The sequence below is a fragment of the Trichosurus vulpecula genome, chromosome 4 (assembly GCF_011100635.1).
Source record: "Trichosurus vulpecula isolate mTriVul1 chromosome 4, mTriVul1.pri, whole genome shotgun sequence".
Lineage (NCBI taxonomy): Eukaryota > Metazoa > Chordata > Mammalia > Diprotodontia > Phalangeridae > Trichosurus > Trichosurus vulpecula.
Window position 1 is genome coordinate 131,189,861 of NC_050576.1, and position 27,316 is coordinate 131,217,176.

Genomic DNA, 27,316 nt, shown 5'->3' on the forward strand with positions numbered 1-27,316 from the left:
TTTTACAATGCCTCATATCTAGCCCCTGGATTGGGTTGAAATCCTTCCTCAGATACTTAATGCCTGTGAGATCCTGGACAAAGTACTTAAGCCTGCCTCAGCAGGTTTCCTCATCTGTAAGATGGATATAATGATAAATATCTCATCCTACCTAGAAGATTATCCTGAGGCTAACACAGGCTAATATATGTAAAGTGCTTTTGAAAACAATGAATGATATATAAATGTTAGCTACTTACAAAATGCCAGCTATTAGTAAAGTACCTTGCATGTAAAGAGATAGCATGTAAAATGTTACAATTATCAATCTCCTTTCTTCATTAATTTTGCTATCATCCTAGTCAAGACCCCAGTTCCATTCTTCTAGATTATTGTAATAGCCTCCTAATTGGTCTCCCTCCTTTCCCATTCTTCCTTTACACAACTGCCAAATTAATTTAAGTGTTATTATAGGATTGATCCTGCCAGTAGCCTGACCTAAGCTTCTAGCTCTTCTCCATTGCCCATAAGCAAACACTTGCCCTGGCCCTTAATAAGGCCCTGCCCTATGTGGCTTCAGCCTACTTTTCTACCACCATTTCATTGTTTTCCTTTTTATACGTGACTATTCCAAGCAAACTGGACAATTGGCTGTTCCCAGATCTCATCCTACTCATTCTGGCCCCGGTATACTCATGGAGGCCATTCTCTTGTATCTGGAATATGTTATCTCCACATCTCCATCTGTTGATATCCTTTTTCATGTTTGTATCCACACTGACTTGCACATAGTAGGTATTTCATAAATGTTTGTTGTTTAGTTTTGAGGTTAAGGTGGTCTCACTGTTGAGGTTTAGGGGTGCTGGGATTCCAAAACAGCGACACATGGTCCAGCCAGAATGAGTTTGACCCAAGCCTCCTTTCAGCCAAAGAAAAACAATGTTTATTAAAAATCTGCTGTATTGGCCATGAAGGAGTTTAGACTGTGGGAACCCCCTTGAGTACCACCCTGAATCTTTCCACTTGATCTGGCTTTTCAGGCCCAAATAGCCCAGCCTTCCATTGTCTGGTTACCTCCCCATTGCCTTCTGGCTATTTCCCACCCTTGATCCTATCAAAATATCTATACTTAAATATCTATACCCTAGCCTTCTATTGTCTGTCATCTCAGGTAGCCTTCCGCTACTTCCCACCTTTAATCCCATTCTCTTCTTTGCAAAGGTGGGAGACTGGTTGTAGAATATCATGTATATTGTCAGATATCATTGATGTATTGGTTGATTCTGCTGACTTGGTTTTTTTTGTTGTTTATGTTTGTTATTTATTTGTTTTTGTTACTTGGAATGGTTCTCTGGGTAGGTGACAGAGAAGGGATATATTTGGAAATTAAGGTAACGTGAAAAAGAGATACTAATGGAAATGAGTTTTAAAAAACCATTCCTCATACTGTCATCTCTTTTTCAATATTTACCTTTTTTTTAAGTGCTCTAGACTCACTACTTCCATTTTTTTGCTACTACTACTACTTTACTACTACTCTTTAACATGTTAGTAGTTGGGCTTCCATCCCTACCACACTACTGACTTCTCTGAGAGGTTACGGATGACTTCTTGATATCCAGGTCCTTTTCTCTTATCTTCATTTCTGCTTACCTTTTTGCATTATTTGATGTTACTTATAGGCCACCCTCTTCTTGATACGCTCTTCTCCCTCAATTTCTTTCTTAAAAAATTAATGTCTTTTGTTTGTACATTGCATTAATTTCTGAATATATCTTTCCTGGCTCCTCAACCTAATGAACCATCTCTTGTGTCAACCATTACTGAGTTCGTTCTTAGAAAAACAAACAAAATTAGGCTGCATGTGTATGTTTATTTCTCTCAAAGCTTGCAGAACATGCATATCTCTCATTATAGACAATGAACCCAAGGATGGATAGACAAAGGGGACCTTATATCTTCGGAGTAATTCCTTCTCACCCCTCCCTCCCTTCCTGGCTCAGGATGCTTATGTCAGGCAAAATTATAGTCTCCATATGTGTTAACCATAATATGAGTGTAATGATAAGAAGGGTGGGACTTTTTTTTTTACTGTTTTCTCTTTTGGAATGCTAAGGCAATCAAGTGCCTTTAATAGGTCTTGCCTTTGTTTGAATAGGGCAGGTAAAGTGGGACCTTTTGTTTTTGTTTTGGAGTGCTTCTCAGCACAGAGGTAATCAAGTACCTTTGGTAAGTCTTGCCTTTCAAATGTGATGGCAAGCAAAGTGGGGTCTTTTGTTGTTGAGTGCTTCTCCTTACTGAGGCAATTGAGTGTCTTTGAGTCTTGTCTTTGTTGGAATCAAGAGTCATTGATTGGAAGAAATGTATATGACACAGTGCTAGGGATTAAAGATCTTTCCCGCAGTCCTTTTTCTAAGTAGGCTCTGAGCCCTCAGGGCCCTGAACAGGGTATAGGAACTCTGAGGTTGGCATTTTGCTTTTGGGGGCACACTCATTGGAAGAGTGTTGGTGTGGGGACTCTGGGTAGCTGTCAAGGCACCCCCTGGGCTTTGAAAAACCCAGATGTTGGTGCTTCTCTCTCTGGTAACTATGTATGCTGTGGTCAGACAGAAACTTGTCTGTTGATCTGTTTATATTGTCTTTGTTTGTAATTTCTGTTTGTATTTGCTCTGAAGTTCAGTGTGCTGACTTTTTCCCTTGAACTAAGTGAATGATATATGTATGTTTAATTAAAGTGAGGTTTTTAACCATTTAAAGTTTCTTTCCTTAGACAAGCAGATTAAAGAACCTGTGCTAGCAGCCTTCCTGTGTGCTCTTGTTGGTCTTGTTGTTGGTCTTTCACCTCCACAGCAGCTGCTAGCAACATTGTCATTACAATGAGAAAGAAATTTCTTAAGTGAGGAGATTGTAAATTCAATAAGACAGGAGAATGTCAAAGTGTCAGTTGAAATTATAGATTTAGGATGTCTGTGCTTCTTCTATCATTAACATGACATAATATAACATAACATGTGTCTATAGAATACCAAGATAAGAAAGGTCCTATTATTCAAGATAGTGTCTGGGTCAAGGTGCCTTGTTCTTAGTAGTCATAAAAAGAAGGATGCTTGTAGTCAGCTTCATCTGGCCTTGTAGTTGCTGACACAGGAAGAGGCATTCTGAGTTCACTCAGTGAGCAATGCCAAACATGTCTGTTATGCCAGAGCATGCAAAGCATTTTAGTAGATTAAGCTCAGAGTGGGCCAAAATCTCTCTCCTGATTAGCCAATCCATGTTTTAGGCCTTTCTCTGGTCTTGGGGTGGTCAAAATGGTTTGGGGAGGGGATCCACACTGGTAATAAAATCTTAAAAAGAGAAAAGGCAGTTCAGCAAAATTTAACTTATCTACCATGTCTAACATAGACTTTATGCCACATCCTTACCCCTAGTCTCTGCAGTGATTCTCCTTCCATTTCTATACTGGATCTTTCCTGGTTCTCCTCTTACTAATCCTTATTTTCTCTTCTTACTTGCTTGTCATGTCCCCAAGTGTGGCTATCTCCCTGGGCTCCAGCTCTGTTCCTCTTTTCTTTTCTCTACAGCCTTTCTTTTGGACCTGGCTTTAATGAGTATAGGTATTCAGAAGACTCCTAGATCTTTATCTCTAGCCCTGATTTCTCCCTTGAGCTCCAATCTCAGATTCCTAATTACTTGCCAGACACATTTACCTGGAGAGTATTCATTAACACTTCTCAATCAGCGTGTACAATCAGCCCAATTCTTTTCCTTCCCTCAGATTTGCCCCTTTTTCTATTTTCCCCACTTTTATTAATGGGTTCACTTTCTTGTCATTTTCCCAGAATCAAAACTTTATTACCATTGTTGATACTTCCCTTTTCCCTCACCTACAATCGGGTGTGAAGTCCTGTTGATTCTACCTCCCCATTAATCCATTCTCACCCTAATTTTTACCCCCTTACTCAATTTTAATTTTTCCAGGAAACTTTTCTTGATCACACCACTTGGTACTGACTTTCCCCTCCATTCCCCTTTCCCTCTCCCACCCTCCCACAGCATTTTGATTTGTAATTCTCTAAGGAACTTATCCACGTAATACAGTTATATTAGGCAGTTAGGTGGTACAGTAGATAGAATGCTAGGCCTGGAGTCAGGAAGACCTGAGTTCAAATTCAACCTCAGACACTTAACTAGCTGTGTGACCCTCAGCACGTCTCTTAGCCTCTGTTTGCCTGTGTCCTTGGGGGCCGTCTCCAGTCATCTTCATCTATGTCTTGTCACTGGCCCCAGATGGCTCCCAAGGAGAAAGTGAAGCTGGTGACCTTGCACAGCCCTCCCTCAGTTAAATCCAATTCACTTGCAAGTTATGGCATCATCTTCCTGATGTCAAGGATAAGCAATAAGAACAACAGCAGCTCTGAGAAGAAGGTGAGGAAGGTTTATGGGGGAGAACAAGGGTATAAAAAGAGAAGGTAGCAATCAAAGTATGTTTACTAAAATGTCATGCCTCAATTTCTTACCTTCTCATCTGTTGAGGTCTTATTATAGTTATTCGTCATACCTTTATTTCGGCAGATCTCTTATATTTTCTGATTCAGTGGAAATTCCTTGAGTATACTATGGTCCTCAATTTGTCTTGTCTCTCACTCAGAATCAGCCTTCCATACCCATCTTCCTAGGACTTCATCCAAGAGAACCATTCTCTCTCTCTTTTTATTTTTTTGGAGGGGGGGAGGCAGGGCAATTGGGGTTAAGTGACTTGTCCAAGGTCACACAGCTAGTAAGTGTGTCAAGTGTCTGAGGCTGGATTTGAACTCAGGTCCTCCTGACTCCAGGGCCAGTGCTCTACTTACTATACCACCTAGTTGCACCATCATTCTCTCTTTTACTTATTTATTTTGTTTGTTTAGTTGTTTAATCATTTAGCATTCTAAATTTCCCTCTTTATCCTTCTCTATTTGAAAATTATTTTTTCCCTTTTTTCTCCCCTCAGCCCTTCTTTCCTGTTGTTTTTTTACCTTCCCTTCCAGCTGATCTCCAGTTTAGGTGCTTGCTGATCAGCTACCTTAAAAAAAAAGAAAAGGCTCCATACTGTTTTTATAACAAGTATAAACAAGATACACTTTCTCGTGGTTTTAATAATCATCCATCACTTTGCTGACCATTTCAATATGAGTTCAAATAAAGAGAAAGTTATTTTCAGTATCACTTTCAGTCTCTTACATTGAGAGTCACCCTTAGTAATCAGTATTGTGGACAGTCCTCTATTGATTACTTCTGGGGCAAATAATGAGTGATCCAGGGGTATTTTCTTCATTAGGAATGCCAAAAGAGAAGTAAGGGCGAATAGGCCCTTCAAAGACTATGTTTGAGGGACTGTAGATAAGGGATATGTCTGTGACATCATAAAATGCTATATGTCCCTTTTCATAATCAAGAAAAATGCCTACTTTGGGGATAGGCTGCCTCAGTTGGAAGCCATTTTGTGAATTCACAAGGAAGAAACAATTTCCAGATGTGCAAAGGGTCCTTACATCCTCAGATGAGGAGGAGAGTTTCCCCTTTCTGCTGACTGAATCTTTACAGATGCCCAATTCCCACTCTGTCTTGTCTCCCACCTCTACTTCCCAATAGTGTTTGCCTGAGGTGAAGGTCTGGGCCCCCAAAACAGCAAGAACATAGTCAAATCTCTCTTCATTGTCTGGCAGGTCCTGAGGAACACTTGCATACTGGACCTTCTTCAAATCTTCAGACAGGATGAGATGAGGATTGGCTGATTGAGGATCAAGAGTTATATCTCTCTGGAAACTCATGAGCACTTGTCTCAAGCCTGTGATGGGGCAGGAAGTCAAGCACGGGGAAGCAAGCTCTGGTTCTTGAAGTAGCAGCTCCTCATTCTTCTTCAAAGTGCCCATCATATCCTGCAGCATTTCCAAGGGCATCTTGTTCAGATTCTCTTCTACTTCCAAAATCATTCGCTGCAGTTTCTGGATTTGTTGGGACAACTTGGCCTTGCTCTCCTCCAGTTTGATCAGATTGTCTCTGGATTCCTCATCTAGTCTTTGCAAGTATTGATATTCTTCATCCCATAAGAACTGGTGCATTTTCCCATATTCAGAAGTAACGGATTGTTTCAAAGTGTAGGTATCCTCCTTACAGCGTGTCTTTCTCCTCCTCACTTTGTCCAATGCAGTTTTAAATTCCTCTTCTTTTTTCTGTAAGATAGTACATATGTCCTGGAGCTTGTCTTTGCACTTGTTAGCAGCTGTTTCCAAGGGAAGGACATGATGATTCTTGTGCTCTGGGGCTAATAAACAGGAATCACAGAGGAGTCTCTGGTCTTCCTCACAGAAGAACTTCTCTTTTCCCCCATGTTGATTACAGGTGGTCAGGCCTACCATGCTCTGCAGCAAATGAGGTCTGAGTGTTTTGCCAGTGATGGACAGATTCTGCAGGTTCTTGTTGGGCACCAAGTCACTGTATTTGATGACTCCTCTGCACTCTGGGCAGGTTAAGGTTTCATTGGCTCCCTCCCTGCACTGGAGAAGACACTCTGTGCAAAAGCTATGGCCACATTTGACAGTCACTGGGTCAGTGAAGTAGGCCAGGCAAATGGAGCAAGTGAGATCCGCCTTGAGGTTTTCAATTAAGTTTCTTGTATCCATGTTTGTAGGCTTCTGATTCCTTCCTTCTGTGATATTCCTCTCGGGATAAATAATGCTAGTTCTTCCCCTTGACTTCTGGCAGCAAAAGATATAAGCACTGAGTTGTGGAGACCTCTTTCTCTGCTTAGCCCCTCCCTTTACTCCACCCCCAAAAGGTAAGAACTCCCATCTTTTGACAGGACTTCCAGACTCTGGCCTAGGGCTAAGTTCTCACCTTTCTTCTAATCCCACAATTTAGCAACCCTATCTCTTGAAGAAAACATCTGTACTTACTCTTAGTATGTGCAAAGGTCACCTAATTGGGTCATTTAGCAATAACATCTCATTTCCGAGCCTCAGGACCATCACATTTCCAATGTTCTGAGATAGAAACAGGGCACACTGCCTCTCCCCACAACCAAAACACATATTAAACTTTGGCATTTCCCCCTCAGTCTCTAATTTTTGTCCCATCTCACTGTTATGATTCACTGATTGTACTGAGATTTTTTTAATATAAAGATTTCTTTCTTATTTCAAGAGAAACATAGTTTTAGATATTGCACTCAGAAAGAATAAAAATAGCTTCTTTCTCAGAAGTCTACCACAAGACTTGAGAACTGACTTGTTGGTGTCTTTTTTATGCCTTCCTCCTTTAAGCTCCTAATCCCTCAAAAGGTGAGAATTCCTACATCCCAGAAGGAAGTACTTCTAGTCTCTTCAATGGAACAGAGTTTTCCTCATTTTCTTTTTTTCAGAATTATGGCCCTCAAGGTTCACAATGGTGTTCACACCTAGGCACTTTAGGCCAGAGTTGTCTTGTCCTTCAGTCTTGTGAGGATTGGGTAGAAATGATCAGATTTTTTAATTGGAGACATAGTAACAATATCAATATTGTTTTAGAATGGCTTCTTTGATGTGACAGCCCTGAGAAGAGGAGAAAGCAAGGCTGGTGACCTTGCACAGTCCTCCCTCAGTTAAATCGAATTCACTTGCAAGTCATGGCATCATCTTCCTGATGTCATGGTCCTCTTTGAGAACAAGGACAAACAACAACCTGTGAGTAGTCTGAGCTGCCCCAACGGGGACACCCAATTGGACAGTTCCAGTTGGTCAGTTCAGCTCCTTCCTTCCTTCATTTCCCTTCCCTTCCCCTCCCCTTCTTTTCTCTCTGTCCACTTGGGGTACCATGCCCTTATCTGCAGGTGTTTTGCCCAAAGGAATGTAAATTTTGATGGCTGAAACCAAGAAAGATATCTTGGGGTTTACTGGCTAGATTTCTTTCTTAAGACTATGCCTTAAACCCAATTCACTCAGCTCTTACTGACTGGTCAACAATAGGTCCCAGCCCAAGTACCACTTGGTGGTCATTGTTTGGGCATGGATGGCTCAGAGTGAATATAAATAGTAATTGTTTCTATTTTGGCCAGAAACCCTGAGGGTCTTCCCCTTCCAGATTAATTTTTTTTTAGGTAAAATGGTCCGTTCCTTGGCTCATTTTTTAAACTAGCCTTAATCACTGAATGGGCATTGCCTCAGTCAAATGGAGACCTAGAAAAGACCTTAGCTTAAAAAGGCCAAGGCCTGTCACTGCATCCCAGCCATTTCCAGTCATCCTGATCTATATCTTGCCACTGGCCCCCAATGGCTCCCGAGGAGAAAGTGAGGTTGGTGACCTTGCACAGCTCTCCCTCAGTTAAATCCAGTTCACTTTCAAGTCATAGCATCATCTTCCTGATGTCATGGTCCTCTTCCAGAGCAAGGACAAACAACATCAGCCTCAGTTTATTCAACAATCCTTCAAAATAAGGATAATAACAATACCTATATCACAGAGTTTTTATGAAGATCAAATAAGATTATATTTGTAAGGTGCTTAGCACATGGTTAGCACATAGTAGGCACTATATACTTATTCCCTTGGTGTTTCTCCCTGTCCCTCACCTCCACCCCAGACTGTTAGCTCCTTGGAAGTGTGAACTGTTTATTATCTAAACTTGTTATCTCTCTTCCAGCTCTCAGCATAGTGCTGAATATATGTTTAACAAATGTCAGTGTTGATGATGATGGACTATTTTAAATAGTCCTAATGGGTCTCCTTGCCTACAGTCTTTCCCCTCTCCAAACCATAATTCATTATATTGCCAAAACTACCTTCTTAATGCAAGCCTTGATTTCATTACTCCCCTTCTAAAAATCAGTTCCTCATTGCCTACAGGATAAAAAACAAATTCTTTCTTCTGGTATCAGAGAGAATATAAAATATCTTAAGGGCTGGGACCATTTTGTTTTTGCCTTTAAATCTGCAGCACATGGTTTGGTGCTTCACACATAGTAAGTGCTTAAAAAGATTTTGTCAAACGCTGAATAAATGTAATGTCTTTCACAGCCTGGTTCAGAACCTCCTTTACAAATGTATTTCAAGTTATGCCCCTTCACATGTTCAGCATTGTGGCCCAAATTGACTACGGGCCACTTTGAATCTCTAAGCATTTGCACATTACAATACCCTTCCATATCTTTGTTCAAATGTATCCCTTCCTTTAAAGTCCAGCTCAGGTATAACTACACCCATGACGTTCCCAGATTGTTCCCATTCCTCTCCAGTCTCTTCTACTGCTGTTTGCTCTGCATAATCACCCTATAGTTTATTTGTGTAAGTGCATTATTTTCCTTACTAACTTTTAAATTCCTTGAAATACGAGGTATTGCAAATTATTAGGGCAGGAACTATGTTTTTTTTTTAACTTCCTTCCAAAGCCTGGTGTGGGGAATCAATAAATATCTATTGAATTCAATTATCTCCCATAAGCTAAAGTATAAGGATTGAGGTATGATAATCATTTAAGATCATCTGAACCCCAATAAAGGCCAAAGCCTGAACTAATCAACTGGCCTAACAGATATTCCCTTCTTTGCTCTCTGAGTAAACTCAGAGAATGCCTCTTCTTGTGTCAACAAGGCCAGATGGAGCTAAGAGCATTTTTCCTCTGTTTATGGCCATGAAGGATGAGGCCCTTAACCTGAGACACTATCTTGAATAGTGGGACTTTTCTTAATATTTTATAAACATATTCTATGTTATGGCATGTTAATGGTAAAGGAAACACAGATATCCTGGGTTGTATTTCCTATTGACACTTTGTCAACTCTCTTATCTTCTTGTGTTTGCAAGCTATTCAATTAAGAAAATTCTTTTCTCATGGTATGATTAAACACATATGGAGACCATAAATCTGAGGGACATAGACATCCTGAGTTGGGATTGTCCTAAAATGTATAAAAAGGCTTGTCATCCTTTTTATCAGGCAGTCAGAATTTACATTCTGGCTCTGTGCATGCATATGGTCTGCTAGCTTTAAGGGAAGAAACTATATACATATATATATATATACATATCACCTAGCTTGTTTGCCTCTTTTAACCAAACTTTCAGGTCAATAGTTATGGTGCCATGACTTGGATGGAACTGATGGAGTAGGAGAAACAATACTCCACCCCACCAGTGTTAGTGACTCAGGAGCCTCAGGATCCATTTTTTTCCTGGAGTCTTAACCTTGATGGGGTTGGGTAAGTTCCCCTATTCCCAGCTTCCAAAGGACTCCTCCTAGTTTGATTGAAGTCTGAAATTCCCTTTAATCTAGCTCTGGTGGCAGAGATCAAGTCTGCATTCAAACGCTCAGTATAGATCCTCTAGAGGTAAGGATCCATCTAGGAAAAATAAGCCATGGGTCAATCAAAAACTAAAATTAGAAATCCAGCTGACAAGACCCCTGCTTCTTACATGTCAAGCTGTTACCACTGATGACCACAAAGACTGCCAGCGCTGGTGTCAGTTAACTAAAGATAGCCCCAAATTATGTTGGCCATGATGGGGCTCTTTTGACCAAAGTTACTTTATCTTAAGACCAAATTAAGTTTAAAGGCTAACAAAATATCTAACCAAGAGTGGGAATATTTTCATTGTTGGTTTGCTGAGATGGAAGAGTGAGAACGAAAGGCAGAAGCCTCTTCACTTAAGCCTTGCAAAGTTGTTTCAGCATCACCCCTTCCTTCCCCAGTACCTGCTAATTCCCTCTACCTCACCCTCCCCTCTTGCCCAACAGCCCCAGCCTGTCCTTCCTCTCCCACCGTTACTCCTCCTCCACTCCCTTCACCCTATTCCTTTCCTCCTTCCTCCCTCTCTTCCCTTAAAGGCTCTGATCCTGGGGAGGATAGCTGTGCTTTGCTGTTATCCCCCTCTCTCTTCACCTTCTCTTACCTGCTCTAGTCCTGAGGAGGATAACTCTGTTCTGCTGTTGTTGCTTCCTCCCCCTTCTCCTTCCTTTAAAGGCTCTGGTCTTGAGAAGGACAGCTACACTCAGCCTATAGACCAGAGGCTTAAACCTAGTCCCATCAGGGCCTATCCCTTTAAGGTAGTCAGTAAACGGAGCCCCCAGACTATAGCTATTGAGGATGCAAAGGGCCAAGTCAAGCCAACCATCATGGTTGTTTCCACCACTCAATATAATTTCAAGACATGGGAACAGGGCAAATTGCAGGCCATAAAAAAGGACTTCCCTGATCCTCTGCAGGACCCCATAGGCTTTGACGATCAGTTCAGCGTCACCCTCCAGTCTTACAGAGCAGGGATCCCTGACATTTGCCTCTTAGTAGTGATCCTAGTTGGGAAAGGTGAAGCCAGGAATTGGTGGGAAAAAGTGGATGTAAAAGCCACCCCTGAGGAAATGCAAAAAATAGACTGGGTTGCTTGTAAGAATCAGGAAGGGAACTATCAGGAAGCTAAAGCCCTGGGTGAAGCCCTAATTGAAGCTATCCCAGCAGCCTTTCCCTGACTTGTGGACTTTTCTACAATTAAATGTGTCACCCTGACAAGACTGTGTTCCAATTTCACAATTGCTTAGCTGAGGTTTTTGATGGTAATTCTGGCTTAGTCAATGATTGGGAGGGAGGGGCCAGACCCAGTTTCCCTCCTACTTTGTTAATAACCTCCAACCTTCCCTATCATGAAATATCAAAATCACCCAGCCAGAGTGGCAGTCTAAACACCCACAGTCTGTAGCTGAACTTGCCTCCCAGCTTACCCAGACCCTAGCAACACAGGACCTGAGGAGGACCTAGAAGCAAAAAGGGAGCTTTGAACTAAAAAGGATCAGGTTTATACTATGCAGCTTCAGCAACTAACAGCTCCCATCCCAACCTTATACCCCAATCCTAATGTGGTAAGGGACCGCAAACCTGGTATTTGTCATTATTGCAAGAAACTGGGGCATTGGAAATCTGAATGTAGACCCCGTCCCAAGGTTACAGAAATTCAGAAACACCAGGGTCACCAAGGCCCCCTTCCCCGAAGTGACCATAGAGGTGCTCCAGAGCAAAGGTTGCAGAATCTGATCCCCATCTACCCCTCTCTGTCCCTTTCTCAACTAGGGGAACTATCTGTGGTAGTACAGGGCCACCTCATCTTGGCCCTGGTTGACACTGGAGCTACCCTGTCAATTTTAGATCCCTGCAAATTCCCCACCCCCCTTCTTTGGAGTAATAATAGTCTATTGGTGGTGGGAGTTTCTAATAAGCCTCTCTGGGTGTTCCAGACTTTTCCTCTCTCTGTGATTCTTGGCCAGGACCACTTTCAACACATCTTCCTCCTTGTCCCTGGGGCCCCTCGTCACCTCTTTGGTCATGATATTTTATCCTTTCTTTTTGCTGTATTAAGCTTTACGCCAAATGGTTTTCAGGTAGATCACTGTTCTCCTACCTCAGTGCCTACAGCAGCCCTATCCCTGCTGCCTCAGTCTGGGACCCCTGAAGAAGACCTATCCCTGGCCAAGGTCCTGCCCCAGTTATGGGCCTCAGATCATACAGATATTGGGCACATTTCTACAGCTGCCCCCATAGAGGTTCAGATTGACTCTTCCTTCCTCTTTCATGTCTCTGTCAGTATCCCCTTCCCCATGCAGCTATTGAGGGTGCCAGGCCCCCACTCCAGACGTTCCTTTCAAAGGGATTGATTGTCCCCTGTACTTCCCCTTGTAATACTTCCATTCTCCCTATTAAGAAGCCTGGTAACTGAGGCTGGCTCCTCATGCAGGACCTGCTTGCTGTTAATGCCATTGTTCTCCCTTGCTCTTCAATAGTCCCCAATCCCCATACTCTGTTATCCCTTATTCCCTCATCTGCCGGTGCCTTCTTTTCCATCCCCGTGCACTCCTCCAGCCAATACCTTTTTGCTTTTACTTGGGAAGGATGATAGTATACTTGGACTGTCCTTCCTCAAGGTTTCACTGAATTTCCTACTTCTGTCAAGCCCTGCGTGACAACCTCACCTCTCGTCTTTACCCACAGATCAGTACTCCTCCAGCATGTAAATGATCTATTACTCTGCTCCTCTGACATGACCAAAGGGAAGGGTGATGCAATAGTGTTCCTCATGTTTCTAGCTTTAAACAGCCATAAGGCTTCCCAAGATAAACTTCAGTTTTGCTGCCCCTCTGTAAAATTCCTTGGGCATGTAATTTCTCAGGGCAATGTCTTCCTGGATTTCTCACAAATCTAGGCTATTCATGATTTCCCCCTCCCAACATCCAAAAGACAATTTCTGACCTTTTTGGGTCTCGCTGGGTACTGTCGATCCTGGATACCCAAATTCTCTGTCATTGCCTACCCCTGCCATACCAAAATACCAACCCCCTTTGCCTATCTAAAGAACAGCAGCAGGCTAGAGAATCCATAAAGACTTCCCTTTCTGAACCCCCGGCTTTGGATCTTCCCAATTCTTCCCTGCTTTTTGTGCTTTTTGCTATGGAAAAAGTAGGAAAGGCAGTAGGAGTTTTAGCACAGAAACACGGAAATCATTACAGACCAGCAGGACATCATAGCAAACAACTGGCTGCAGTAGCTGGGGCCCTACCACCCTGCCTGAGAAGATTTTTAAACAAAGTGAGAACTTTATACTTGATTTGCCTGTGACACTTTTTGTGTCCCATGTGGTTGAGGCCCTCCTAAATTCACATCACACCCAACATTTACTGAGCAGCTGCCTGGCAAAAATTAAACTGAAACACAGCTAATGGCATGGCCCCATGTCACCATCAAAAGACTAAATGTACTAAATCCTGCTGAGTTTCTAGAGACGATCCCTAGTCTTGAGACAGACCAGGTTGCGAATGATCATGAGTCTAACCCCACCAATCATGACTGCATTACAATCCTGGACCACTTGCTAACTCCAAGAGTCGACCTCCAAGAGACCCCATCCCAGATGCTGACCTCACAGTTTTAACAGATGGCTCCTGCCTGAGGAATCCCGAGGGACAAGTGGTAGCAGGTTATGGCATCACCATGGTAACTGAGGTACTGGAGTCGGCCCCCTCCCCCATGCTCATTCCGCACAACAGGCAGAGCTAGAAGCAGTGTCAAAAGCCTGTGAATTAGGAAAGGGGCTGAAGATTAATATCTATACAGATAGCAGATATGCTTTTGGGGTGTCCTATGAGTTTGGAATGTTGTGGAAGCAATGAGGATTCTTAACTTCCACTGGGCAGCCCATAAAGAATGGTAAACAGGTCTCTAGGTTACTAGAATGTCTGCTACTCCCCAGGAAAGTGGCCATTATCAAAACTACTGGTCACTCTCCTGAATCCATTCCGGAAGCTGTAGGAAATCAACCAGCTGATCAAGCCACCAGAGAGGCAACCTTCACACCTCCAGTTGCTGTAATGGTTTCCTGCACCTCCCCCTCTGCACCCCTGACTATTGATCTGGTAGCTTTAACAGAGCCTCAGGCCCAGATGTCTCTGGAAGCAGCACATCAGTGGGGACAGCAAGGGTGCACTTGAGACACTGAAATAGGGACAGCAGGTTGTTCTCCCTCACCAGTTGCACTGACCATTACTGAGTCGCCTGCATCATCTGTGTCACTGGGGACCCAATAAACTTTATGAACTTGCTTCTCAGATCGGTGGGGAATATCAAAAAGGTGGCCAAAGAGATGGTGTCCCGATGTCAGTCTTGTCCTCTGCACAACCCCTCCAAGCCCCTTAGGCCTCCCTGAGGCTTCTTTCTCTCCCTTTCTCATCCTTTGAGATGTGGCAAGTGGACTTCATCCAGCTGCCTCTGTGATGAGGATATGTTTGCCCTTGTTATGGTCTGTATGTTTTCCAGCTGGGTAGAGGTTTTCCCATGTCAGATAGCCACTTTAGGGATGAATGGTCCTATGTGAACGCATCATCCCTTATTGGGGGGTGCCATGGGAAGTTCATAGTGATTGGGGAGCTCATTTTACAAGCCTGGGGCTCAGAGTCATCCTGGAGGCTTGGGGAATCCACTTTGACCTGTGGGCAAGACCAAACTTTCCCCCTATGATATTGTCAACGGGAGACCAATGCCCCTCACCCCAGCTAATCTCTCCCCATTCACTTCTCATTGTCTTCAAGAATATTGTGTTAATATTAGTAAGCAAATTCATCAAATTCAAGACCTCCTTAGGTCCGCTGCCTGAGGCCAGTTCTCTCTCCTGGAGACTGGGTATACTGGAAGTGCCACCTGTGGAAACACTCCCTAGAACCATGGTGGAAGAGACCCTTCCAGGTACTGCTCACAACCTCTACTGCTGCCAACCTCCAAGGAATAGACTCCTGGATCCATCTGTCACATCTAAAGATTGCCCCTGCTCCCAAGTGGACATCTGAGCCACCTTGCCCTCTGGTTCCGAAGGGGCCTGAAAAAGATGTCATCAGGGGCAGCTAGGAGGCCCAGTGAGTAGAGCACCCGCCCTGGATCAGGAGGACCCGAGTTCAAATTTGACCTCAGACACTTGACACACTAGCTGTGTGACCCTGGGCAAGTCACTTAACCCCAATTGCCCTGTCTTCCCCCCTCCAAAAATAAATAAAATAAAAATAAATTAAAAATAAAAAAAAGATGACATCAGACACAGACAGCTTTCCCAAGAGTACAGACCATGTCTGTGCAAAGCAAAGCTCCCTCCCCACCTGAAGCTCCTTACATACCCAAGACTGGTTGCTTTTACTCACTCACTCTTACTCCCATCATGACCCTCACTCTCCTCACCTTGATCCCCCTTGCAACTTGCTCCTTCTGCTTGTTTGCAAATGCCTTGCTGTAGCTGCCCATCTCTGGGGATATCCAACCATGGGGGAGGAGCAACTTCTTCTCCTACCTTCCCACTCACCCCATGCGGAAGCTGGGCCAGAAGAAAGTCAAGCTATTTAACCCGCCCAACTGCTGGTTGTTCATTGATCCTTTAGGATGTACTTCAGTACAACCTATCTCTGCCTCTGACTGGGGGTCTGTTGAGGTAATTGCCCAGGCTCACCCCACTCAGGACCTAAGATTTTCTGAAAAAGGAAATCCTGAAAGGCCCATTGTAATTCTCAAGGTAGACCAGGTTGTGACAGAGAATTCAACCTTCTCCTCAGAGCCCCCTACTTCAAGAAGCTTTGGGAAAAACCTGAATCTGCCTAGGTTTGGATAGTTCTCAGGTGCCTGTCTTTTCAAGGGCAGCCTGGGCCTCCACAGCCTCTCCTGCTGCTTTTTGCTACTTATCTAATCACTCCTCTGGAATCCCTGTAGGGAAACTTGACCATGTCTGGTGTAACTACCTCAACTACAAGAGAGGAATCAAATTCTATCTATATATCCCTGCCCTCTCCTTGGATTCTAGGAACCAATATGACTCAAGGTAACTGATTCCTTGTACTGCACAGGACGGCCTGCTGGAATTGGTGCCAATCCCTGTGGTAGTGACTAGTTCCTCATCAATGCCACTTTCTCCCCTGGGTCCTGCCTAAAGCTCTGGCCTGATAAAATGGGGAATAAAACAATTTACTGGGATCACTATTGGGGATACTTTGGGGCAGAAAATGGGTATGGCCCTACCTCCAATGAGATGATTTACAATCCTTGCCCAAATCCTTCCATAGGCCTACTTCGTTTTTAGTCTCGGCTTCTGTACAATATTCCTCCAAACCAAAGCAAGGGCTGCTATACTTATAAAGGAGCCAGGGTTACTTTCAACCAGTTCCTGGGTTCCCTTACATTTTCTCTTACTCTACTATCATCCCTGGGAATGTTCTTTCTGTGTGGCATGTTCCTTTATCAAACCCTTCCTCCCCGGTGGACAGGACTATGCACCATTGTCTGGGCTGTGCGTGACTTCTGGTACATTCCAGACACTACCCCAATACCTCTGACACTTCAAGACCTGTTTGTTGCTGAACTCAGCTCTCCTGCCAAGTCTCTCTGCTTCCAGCATGTGATCCAGGTCGCACCCCTCATCATAGGAGGCAGCATCTAGGCAGCTACAGGGGTGGGAGTAGCAGGGCTTATTACTGCAAATGAGAGATCTGTCCCAACAGATGGCTGACGTGAATGACCAGATAGTCAAAGTGGTGGGGAATCTGCAGAGTGAACTTGGTTCCCTGGCTAGAATGGTCTTGCAAAACCGGAGAGCCCTTGATGCACTCCTTGTAGCCCAAAGAGGTGTCTGTGTCTTCCTTGAGGAGGAATGCTGTTTTTATGTTAACAAATCTCAACAAATATAGGATAGAATAAATGTATTTTGCTCTCAGGCTACTCAGTTAAGGGAAAAGGTTGCAGCAACTCAGTGGTATATGTTTAGTTCCCCAACCCACCCCCGCCCCCAGCTTACTCAGATCCCTCCTCCTTTCTGCCACTGGCATGCTTGCTATCCTTGCTCTTATCCTACGAGGGGTCCCACTAGGATTGACTTTGGTCCACAAATATTCCACCACCTCAATAAACAAAATAATGCCCACTATGGGGCCCACTTCAGATGCACAGATTAGTACATCTCCTTGGTCAACAAAGGAATGATTTTTAGAACTTCCTTTCCCATTGCCTGAAGAAGAGTGAGGGTTTTTTTTTCTCTTTCCCCATACCTTCCTTCCACAGACGGTGCCTTTGGCTTACCTTTGACCAAAAGAAGGAAATGAAAATCATTTAAGATCATTTGAACCCCAATAAAGGCCAAAGCCTGAACTAATCAACTGGCCTAACAGATATTCCCTTCTTTGCTCTCTGAGTAAACTCAGAGAATACCTCTTCTTGTATCAACAAGGCCAGATGGAGCTAAGAGCATTTTTCCTCTATTTATGGCCATGAAGGATGAGGCCCTTAACCTGAGACACTATCTTGAATAGTGGGACTTTTCTTAATATTTTATAAACATATTCTATGTTATGGCATGTTAATGGTAAAGGAAACTCAGATATCCTGGGTTGTATTTTCTATTGACACTTTGTCAACTCTCTTATCTTCTTGTGTTTGCAAGCTATTCAATTAAGAAAATTCTTTTCTCATGGTATGGTTAAACACATATGGAGACCATAAATCTGAGAGACACAGACATCCTGAGTTGGGATTGCCCTAAAATATAGAAAAAGGCCTGTTATTCTTCTATCGGGCAGTCAGAATTTACATTCTGGCACTGTGCATGCATGTATTCTGCTAGCTATGAGGGAAGAAATAATATAAACAGGTACTAACTGCATCCTAAGTCTGACACATCCTTTTAAAGATGAGATATCCAAGACTTAAATTATTTTCGTGGTAAATACAAATGGAATGTGAACCTAACCCCTGATTCTAGATCCCTTCCTCCAGAACACCTAGTCCTGCAGCTGAAGGCAGCTGGGGGACCAAAAGCCTGAATACTAGTCAGGAACTATGCTATAGTTATCATCTTTTGATTATGTTTGTAAATTCAGCCCTTGAGGCTATAATTTCCCTTCTCATGGACTTTCTCCACTATGAAGATAAACAGGGCTGGTGCCCATGTGGTCTGAATAGCTGGCTTCAGTTTTAGACATGGTTAATGGAAAAGGTATTAGCATGTTTTTCAACTCATCTTCTTTAAAAATAAAAAATATAATTTTATTGAAACAAAATTAGCAAGAACCCATGTTATAACCTAATGCTACTAAAATTATTTAAAAAGATAATCATATCTATAAAGCATTAATTTTTTAAAAAACCCACAAGTACAATTTGATATCTTTCATTCAAACTCAAGTGATTATAGTGTTTCTTCACTGTCATTGCACTAAAAACTACTCCTAGCTTTTCTGCCTTCCATCCATAAGTGAGAAAAGATTACTTTAAATCTAGTTAAATCAATGCACCTAGGTCCATTTCTACACTGATGTAAAGAGATTTAAAGTAGTTTTATTACAGGGGATAAGACTGCTGCAGAGACTCCTCTCCCTGAGTACTAGGGACCAGAGCTGGCTAGGAGCTCCTGAGGGCAGGGAAGGGGGATGGGTTTCAGACTAGGTAAAAGGGAGGTAAATCCATCTCAGTCCTTCTTGACCCCAGGGGCCTGGGTACAATTAAACTGCTTGACTCCGCTGGAAAGTGAGTGTGCAGAAAGAGTAGGCAACTCCAGTTTCACCTTATTTAGGAGGGTTTTCTTGATGGCAGCTGGGGAGATCTTCTCTTGATCAGCCATGAACTGCAGTTCCCTGCAAAGAGGATATGAGGGGGTCAGGCAGCGGTAGTATTAGAATTGTCACTGAAGGAGAGGTCAGGGAAACTGTCATGGAGCCTGGCTCAGTCCATGGGACTTGAGACATCCAAAATTGTTCCTCTACCCCCAGCTACAAAAAGAACAAAATGTGTTTGTCTAATTCATTCATTCTGCTTGTCTCATCTGTCCCATCTCAAAGGAGATGATAAGGGATTATCTCTGTAATCAATATATAGCAAATGCACAAACAAGCAGAACTAAAAAAAAAACATGCAGGCAACAGGAAGGTTACTGATGAGGAGGGGCAGGCCTGGGCCAGGGTGCCTGTTCTGGGAGTGGAGTGACCAGGAGAGAAGGAGGGAGAGTTGAACCTACCTAGTCCGGATGCAGGAGGCCTCAACAGCATTGATGAGTAAAGATCGAAAACCACCACTTTCCAGGAAGTGCAAAGCATGAATGGTGGCTCCCCCAGGGGTGCAAACGCTGTCCTTGAGCTGTCCTGGATGCTGCTCTGAGTTCAAGAGCATCTTAGCGGCTCCCTTACAGGAGCAAAAAGAATCAGAAAGGAATATAGTCACTGACAGAGAGACTGTCTTCCTGAACAAAACCTTCAGGACAAGGTTTCTTAACTTGTTTCTTAAAAACATTTTGATAATTATTCTCAATATCATTGGTTTCTTTTGTAATCCCAGGTATTTCATTTTATGAATTTAACCATTATTCTAAGAAGGGGTCCAGAGGTTCACCAGACTGCCAAAGGAATCCATGACAAGTTATGATCCCCTGTATTAGAGCCAAGAGCTCTATTTCCCCAAGACCTCCCCATCTACCTCCCTTTACCATGCTCACTGCAAGATATTCATCTAAATACCACACCAAGTAGCACAAGAGGAACCCTGTAATATATCATGCAAACAAAAGGCAGGAGAGAGGCAGGGATACTGACCAGTAAGGCCTGTGCACCCAGGCGGACTGCCAGTCTTCTTGGGAGGCCCATCTTCACCCCACCATCTGCTAGAGCATCCAAGGCCATAAATGCCCGCAGACAAAAACAATAAGCTGCATGTGGAAAAGGATGGGAGGGGGTATGTTGATGTCCCTCTTAAGGGAACTGTCTATTCCCTGAAGTTATTGGAAATAATCCCAGGGATCTAACATGTCACCTGTTAGGTCTGCCCACAGCAGGGAGTGCTGGCCAAGGATCCATCCAGGAAAGACTACTGAAGGCCAGTGACTACAACTTAGCCTTACTCCCTGCCTTTCCACCATACCCCAAGTAGCTGAATATTGGGAAAACCAGATCATCCTCTAAGATCCCACCAGCCTTGGGACTCTACCTCATCACCACCTTCTGTCCCTCTTATTGGAGCTCAGCTGAGAAAATCTACTCCTTTCTCACCTGGTTGTATTATTTTGGGATTTCTGACATTTCCATTGTGACCCCAGGTAACTTTACCAAGCCTATCCCTTCCTTCTTTTTAGCTTCCTTTGGTGTACAGTCTTCCCCCATAAGATGGTAAGCTCTTTAATGGCAGGGACTGTCTTTTTTGTATTTGTATACCCAGTGCTTATAGGTACTTAATAAATGTTTATTGAGCAACTGATCTCCAAAGTCCCAAATTAGTATACACCTGCCTTGCCCACAGACCCCAAGATTTCTCCCATTCCAAAGAGTTCTTAAAGGAAGAAGTGAGCTCATCAGGAACCCTCTCATTTCCCTTGCCCCACCCCAGTTCCAGCTCTCACATAGGCAGGGCCACTGCCGCTGAGTCCTGTGACAGCATCTATCAGGTCTTCTTCCACTTCTACGCAGAAGCCCACACTGCTCATTAGCTGTTCTAGGAGTTTCCCATCCTTCACCAGGGCATGGGTACCAGTGGCATATACTGTGGCTCCTTCCTGGACCAATACAGGGGTGTTGGTCATACATCGAATGATCTTGGGGGCTGGCTGGAATGCTGTCAATTTCTGAGGAGAGAAATAGAGTTAAATTCCAAGTTCTGATTCCCTGCTGCCTCTCCCCATCCCCACTTGCCACTCCAAACTCCTCTCCCTACTAGTCACTGAGCACATCTACCCCAGCACCTTGAGATCCTGACCTTTTCCTATTCAGGGGTTAGAAGGAGAGTTGTGGTACCTTCTCAATGGAACTGATAGTGACACCAGCAGCACAGGAGACCACGATGTGTCTGTCCTTGATATCAGACCCAATCTCATCCAGGATGAAGGGAATAATGTGAGGTTTGACAGTCAGGAAGAGCACATCACTGTGCTGCACTGTTTCCTTGTTGTGGTGGGTCAGCTTCACACCCATCTTCTGCAGGAAGTAACATGTTCAGGGACTGAGAATTAGGTTCAGGAGCTAGAATGGCCTACCCAGACTCTGGACTTTCCCAAAGGGACAGTTAGGTCACTAGCCTAGCCTCTTTCTAATCAGCAGAAAACAAATTTAGTATCCTTATCTTTTTATAATGACCTCTCATTCCTCCAAAATCCCTGTTGCTGGTAATGGGCTGGAAAAAGGGACCAGCTGAAGAAGAAGAGGAGGGAAGAGATGTTAGAGGTCTCCTTCCTAGGGGAAGACAACTGTCTTTCTGTTCTACTCCTTGGAAAATAAGACTCTCTACACTAGGATCCTATCATGAGCCAGGAATGGCAAAAATACTTGCCAGGTAAAGTCTTGACTATGTGAAACATGGTTGGTAATCTGAGGCACCATCATCAGTGTCACAATAACTATCACTTATATTGTGCTTTAAGGTTTGCAAAGCATTTTATATGTGTTTTCTCATTAACACAACACTTTATATTCTTCTTATCCACTTAATGTCCCAAGTTGCACATTTGCTTACTTATTCTGTTCTCCTTAAGACTGTAAGCTCCTTGAGGACAAGGATGTGCTATTTTTGTGTGTGTGTGTGTGTGTGTGTGTGTGTGTGTGTGTGTCTTTCCCCCGCACCTAGTATCTACACATAGTTTCATGGCTCACCATGGCCAAAGAATTGCTCAACTATTGGTCAATATGCTGGTGATCAGTCTCTACTTACTTAGCCAAGGTGATATTTAGATGGCAGATGTAATTTATCCCCAGGACATGCTCAAAACCTTTCTAGCTTTGTTGGACCAGACAGGGCTTGTGCTCTGCTAGCAAGAACCCAAGAGCATTTCCAAACCATGATAAGTTATTAGTATTGGTTGAATGGATGGAAGCCTGGACACAGCAATGGCCCAGGACATGCCCTAACACTCAGTTAGTTAAAGGCAAAGCTGGTAATAGCATTATAGTACTAGGTCACTTGTCCATTAGGCCCACGATGCTTTCAATATTGGGGTTTGGAGTTTGCTTGAAGGCCTCTACTAGGAATTTTGAGCTGGGAACAAAGACCATTCCCTATGCTAGAAACCCTAACCAGACTTGAGGCAGTGTAGCATAGTGGACAGAGCACTAGATCTGGGGCCAAATGACATTATTCGATGTTAACTTGAAAGGAAGGCTTTAGTGGAGTGGCTCTAGGGTCTGTGCTTAGCCCTTTGCTGTTTCACAAGTTCATCAATCCAGTGGTACTGACTGAAGCATGACTCCTGACTCTGAGCATTTCCAGTGCCTGTCTCCTATGCCTGAAATACCTTATCTCCTCACCTCTGCCTCCTGGCTTCCCTTAAGTCCAGCTAAAATTCCATCTTCTGCAAAAAGCAATTCCTACTTTTCCTTAATCTTAGTGCCTTCTCTCTGAGACTACTCAGGCACTGTTTCTTTTTGCCTTTCTTTGTAACTTCAGGCTAGCACAGTACCTGGCATATAGAATGACCTTAAATAAATGCTAGTTAATTGACTGACCGAATTAGATTAAGATATAGATGGCATGCTCGCTAAATTTGCAGACAACATAAATCTGAGAGGAATAACTAATCCACTGAACGTCATAGGATCCTAAAGGTTATTGACATATGTATCAAATCTAAGAAGAGGAAATTTTATAGGCTTAAATGCAAATTCTTATATATGGGTTCAAAAAATTAATTTCACAAATACAAGACATATGGCCTGACAGCCATTGGCTTGCAAAAAGATCTGGGAATTTTAGTAGACTACAAGCTCTCTATGAGTTTACAGTGTGATAATAGCAGCCAAAAAGAAATAATATGGCACCAAATAATTCATAGCAGCCCTTTTTTGTGGGAACAAAAAAATAGAAACAAAGTAAATGGATGCCCATTGACTGTGGATTGGCTAAACAAACTAGTTAAAAAATAATAGCATTTATATAGAGTTTTAAGGTTTGCAAAGCACTTTGCAAATATTATCTCATTTTGTCCTTACAACAACCCTAGGAGGTGGGTGCTATTAGGAGGTGGGGCAGACAGAGATGAAGTTAAGTGGCTCAGGGTCACACAGCTAGTATCTGAGGCCACATTTGAATCCAGATCTTTCTGATTGCAAGCAGAGTGCTCAATCCATTGTACCACCTAGCTGCCTCTGAGCCTCATGGAATATTAGTGCCATGAGAGACAACTGCACATGAAGAATTCAGAGAAGCAAAGGAAGACAAACTGACTGAAGGAAAAGTAAGCAGAATCAAGAAAACAATATACACAGTGACTACAGCAATGCAAATGGAAAGAAAAGCAACACCAGCCAAAACAGAACTGGATGCTGTAAAATCATGGTGACCAAACTTGGCCCTGTAGAAAAGCTGAGAAAACGTACCCCCTTCTTTTTCATATGTTTTTAAATTTATTTTTTATTTTTAGTTTACATCACTCAGTTCCACAAGTTTTTGAGTTCCAAATTTTCTCTCTCTCCCTCTCCTCCTCCCTTGCCCCCCAAGATGGCATGGAATCCAATATAGGTTCTACATATACCTTTTTCTGGATGTGCATAGCTTTTTCCATGATGAGTCTTTTGGAGCTGTCTTTGAACCTTGCATTGATAAGAAGAGCCAAGTCTGTCACAGTTAGTCCTTACAGATACCATGTGTCCATAATTGTGTATAATGACCTCCTGGTTCTGCTCCCCTCACTCAGTATCAGTTCATGTATGTCTTTCCAGGTTATAATGAAGTCCGTCTGCTCCTCATTTCTTATAGCACACTAGTATTCCATTACATATGTATACACCACAATTTGTTTAGCCATTCTCCAATTGATGGGCATCCCCTTGATTTCCCATTCCTTGCCACCACAAAAAGAGCTGCTATAAATATTTTTGTACATACTGGTCCATTTCCCACTTGTGTGATCTCTTTGGGATACAGCCCTAGAAGCAGTATTACTGGGTCAAAGGGTATGTACATTTTTATAGCCGTTTGGGCATAGTTCCAAATTGCTCTCCAGAATGGCTGGATCAGTTCACAACTCCATCAACAATGTAAATGTTCCACTTTTCCCACATCTTCTCCAGAATTTATCATTTTCCTGTTTTGTCATGTTGGCCAATCTGATAAGAGAGATGTGTGTACCCCCTTGTTTTAAGAGGCAGGAGATCACGTGTGTGAAATAAAGTATCTATTGTCTGCTTGGTTGATGTGTTTGTTTTGCTGAACTTTTTCTTTTAAAATCTTTCTTATTCTATGAGTAGTGAAGAAGGAAAGGATATATTTAGAAATAAAGGTATCGTAAAAAAACAAAAGGTATCAATAAAAAAGATAAGAAAAAAACTAACCTGATCTTAGGCAACATTTAGAAAGTTAGAGTTTCCAGGACTAGAAAGGTGACAGTCCCAGTGTCCTCTTCCCTTTCCAGACCATATCTGGAGTATTGGGTATCAGTCCAAGTACCATATTTTAGGAAGGGCATTTATTGATAAATTTTACAGCATTCAGAGGATGGTCAGGACCAGAATGGGAAGGCCTCTAGCCCTTGGAGGAACTAAGGAATTTTTGCATTGAAAAGAGTTTATGTCCCTAGCATCCAGCACACAGTAGGCACTTAATGCTTGTAGAATTTTAATTGCTGAGAGGAAAAACTATAGGCATTAAGTATGTGCTGCTGGCTGGCTTCAGAGGGCAGAACTAGAAGCAATGCCCAGGAACTGCCAAGAAACAAATTCAGGTTTGATGTAAGGTAGGGCTTAGTGTGGCCCCATTTCTATTGAGTTAGATGTAACTAGAGACTAGGCATTAAGTGACTTGCCCAGGGTCACATAGCCAGTACATTTCCGAGGCAGGATTCTGGTCCTCCTGGAAGCTAGGATGCACAGTGTATAGTTTTGGACTTGAAGTCAGGAGGATCAGAATCTGAATGCTGCCTCAGGCAGGTCCTCTCAGCCTCACTTTGCTCATCTAATGCTCACAGCACCCTACCTCATAGAGTTGTTGTAAGGATCAAATGAGGTAATATGTGAAAATGCTCTATAAATGTTAGATGATATTCCAAGACCCGTTCTCTATCAACTGTGCGACACTGCTCTTGAGATACTCCTTCCATAACATACTGCAACAGGCCAGGTGTGCCAGTTTACCAACCCCTGCCAGGGTTCTGTCCTAAGACTGTGAAACTGGGCCAAACCTGAAACTTGGCTTACCTACGAGCCATCCTGGAATCAAGCAACTTCGTTTGGGGGGGACAGATTTACCCACCGTACCTTCTCCCCACTATTCACACCTACCCTGAGTGCAGAAACTGTGGGCAGGTCCATATTTGGAGTGCTAGCCATTATCTTGTGGGAAGCCACGATGCCTAGAGAAGACACAGCTCTTTCAGTTCAAAGCCTTGGGCTGTGACAGGGGGTGGGGTAGTTCTGAACCCTACAAGTCAATGACAAATGTTTCTGGACCTCACACCCCAGACCCTCATTGTACTGGAGCCATTCCTATTCCTGGCATCATCACTTCCCGGCCTTCACCCTGGGCTTCTCAGTTATTTGGGATTTGTTGTTGTTCAGTTGTGTCGATCAGTTGTGACCCCATAAATGACTTGCCCAGGGTCATAGAGCTAGTAAGCGTCTGAGGCTTCTCATCTCCCCAACGCACAGAAGGGCTTAGGGTAACTGAGTGTAACTTCTCACTAACTCAGAACCCCTCCATCCTCAAGAATCCCTCTCTCCTACCTGCTGCAGAGAAGCCCCTGGCAAGGGCAAGGGCCAACTGGCCGGCCCCAATGAAGCCCACGCTCATAGTCCTGGAGGCGTTATCCCACCAACAGCCGGAACAGGCTCGAAGGGAAGCCCTGAGGTGCAGCTGTAAGAAGATCAGAAATGTGACCGAGAAAAGAAAAGGAGAGAGCAGCCCCGGGTTGCTACCACCTCCAGAGGAGGCCCTCCCAGAGCTGTGCTCTCAGAGAAGAGGGCTGCCTTCCGCGGTCTGCATTCCTGCAGCTAGTTAGCTCAGGCTCGCCCAGATTGGGTAACTGGTGGTTTCAATCCTCCCCGGCTCTGACCCTCCCTTGCCCAACTCCAGACCCTTCTGCAGAGTGGCAAAGGCCCACTTGCGGAAAAGGGGAATCTGGGAACTAACTGGGCAACGTAGAGGAAGGAAGACGGGGCTTGACCCATCAGGCTTAGGCAACCTCCATCCTCCCCGCGAGCCCGCCCCGCTCCTGATGCAGGTCTCCGCCCGGCTGCAGCTGCACTCGGAGCTTCAGGGGCCGGGCAATGGAAGCTGCAAGGGCCAGAGCAGCCAGCAGGAACTCGATAGAGCTTCGAATCCCCGCCCGCAGTTACCTGCTGCGAAAGGACCGCTCTCCCTACAGATGCGCGGCGCCGCCCCGCACGCTCCCTCCAGTCCTGGCGCCCCTGCTGTGGCGGGGGATGCAGGGATGTGCGTCCGAGAACCTGGCCTGCTAGGGCCTCTCCAACCCCTGCAGCTCTCAAAACGTAACTACCTGCGAGCCTCCCAAAACCTGTGATGCAAGCGGGAACATTCCAAAACTCCCAAGGGATCCTTACACACCGTAGGGATGCAGATGGCCTCAAACCATCATCCGAACACTTCCGCCCCGCCTCTGGCCCTACCCCCGAGGCTGCACGTCAACGCCCAGGGCCGGCCTGTTTAATCTTATTTAGAGCAGGAGACAGCGAGCCCTTCCGAGGCAGAGGTGACCCAGAAGCAGCTTTTCAAGCCCTCCTCACTCCGCTAGGTGAGGCGCGCTTGGTTATTCTCAGACCGTGGACGACCTTTGAGGCCATCTAGTCCGACTCCCTTTGTCTTACAGATGAGGAAACCGAGGTCTGGAGGGGTGAAATTACTTG

General features: G+C 43.9%; 2 protein-coding genes across 3 annotated transcripts; both read right to left on the bottom strand.

Moving 5' to 3' along the window:
• Positions 1 to 5,076: 5,076 nt before the first annotated feature.
• LOC118845781 (probable E3 ubiquitin-protein ligase TRIML1) lies at positions 5,077 to 13,918 on the bottom strand. 2 transcript variants are annotated; one of them, XM_036753807.1, is made up of 2 exons: positions 13,890 to 13,918; positions 5,077 to 6,716 (listed from the first exon to the last, which is right to left on the bottom strand). In XM_036753807.1, the coding sequence occupies exon 2, from the start codon at positions 6,639 to 6,641 to the stop codon at positions 5,241 to 5,243; it is 1,401 nt and encodes a 466-aa protein (XP_036609702.1). In that variant the 5' UTR covers positions 6,642 to 6,716; positions 13,890 to 13,918; the 3' UTR covers positions 5,077 to 5,240. The 2 variants fall into 2 exon arrangements, with proteins under 2 accessions (XP_036609702.1, XP_036609701.1); XM_036753806.1 differs by having other exon boundaries at positions 5,086 to 6,716; positions 13,224 to 13,918.
• Positions 13,919 to 18,844: 4,926 nt separating this feature from the next.
• PYCR2 (pyrroline-5-carboxylate reductase 2) lies at positions 18,845 to 26,249 on the bottom strand. Its single transcript, XM_036757065.1, has 7 exons — positions 26,177 to 26,249; positions 25,736 to 25,806; positions 21,266 to 21,445; positions 20,875 to 21,096; positions 20,075 to 20,167; positions 19,504 to 19,667; positions 18,845 to 19,123 (listed from the first exon to the last, which is right to left on the bottom strand). Exons 1-7 carry the CDS (start codon positions 26,241 to 26,243, stop codon positions 18,958 to 18,960), a joined length of 963 nt encoding a protein of 320 aa, XP_036612960.1. The 5' UTR covers positions 26,244 to 26,249; the 3' UTR covers positions 18,845 to 18,957.
• Positions 26,250 to 27,316: the final 1,067 nt, after the last annotated feature.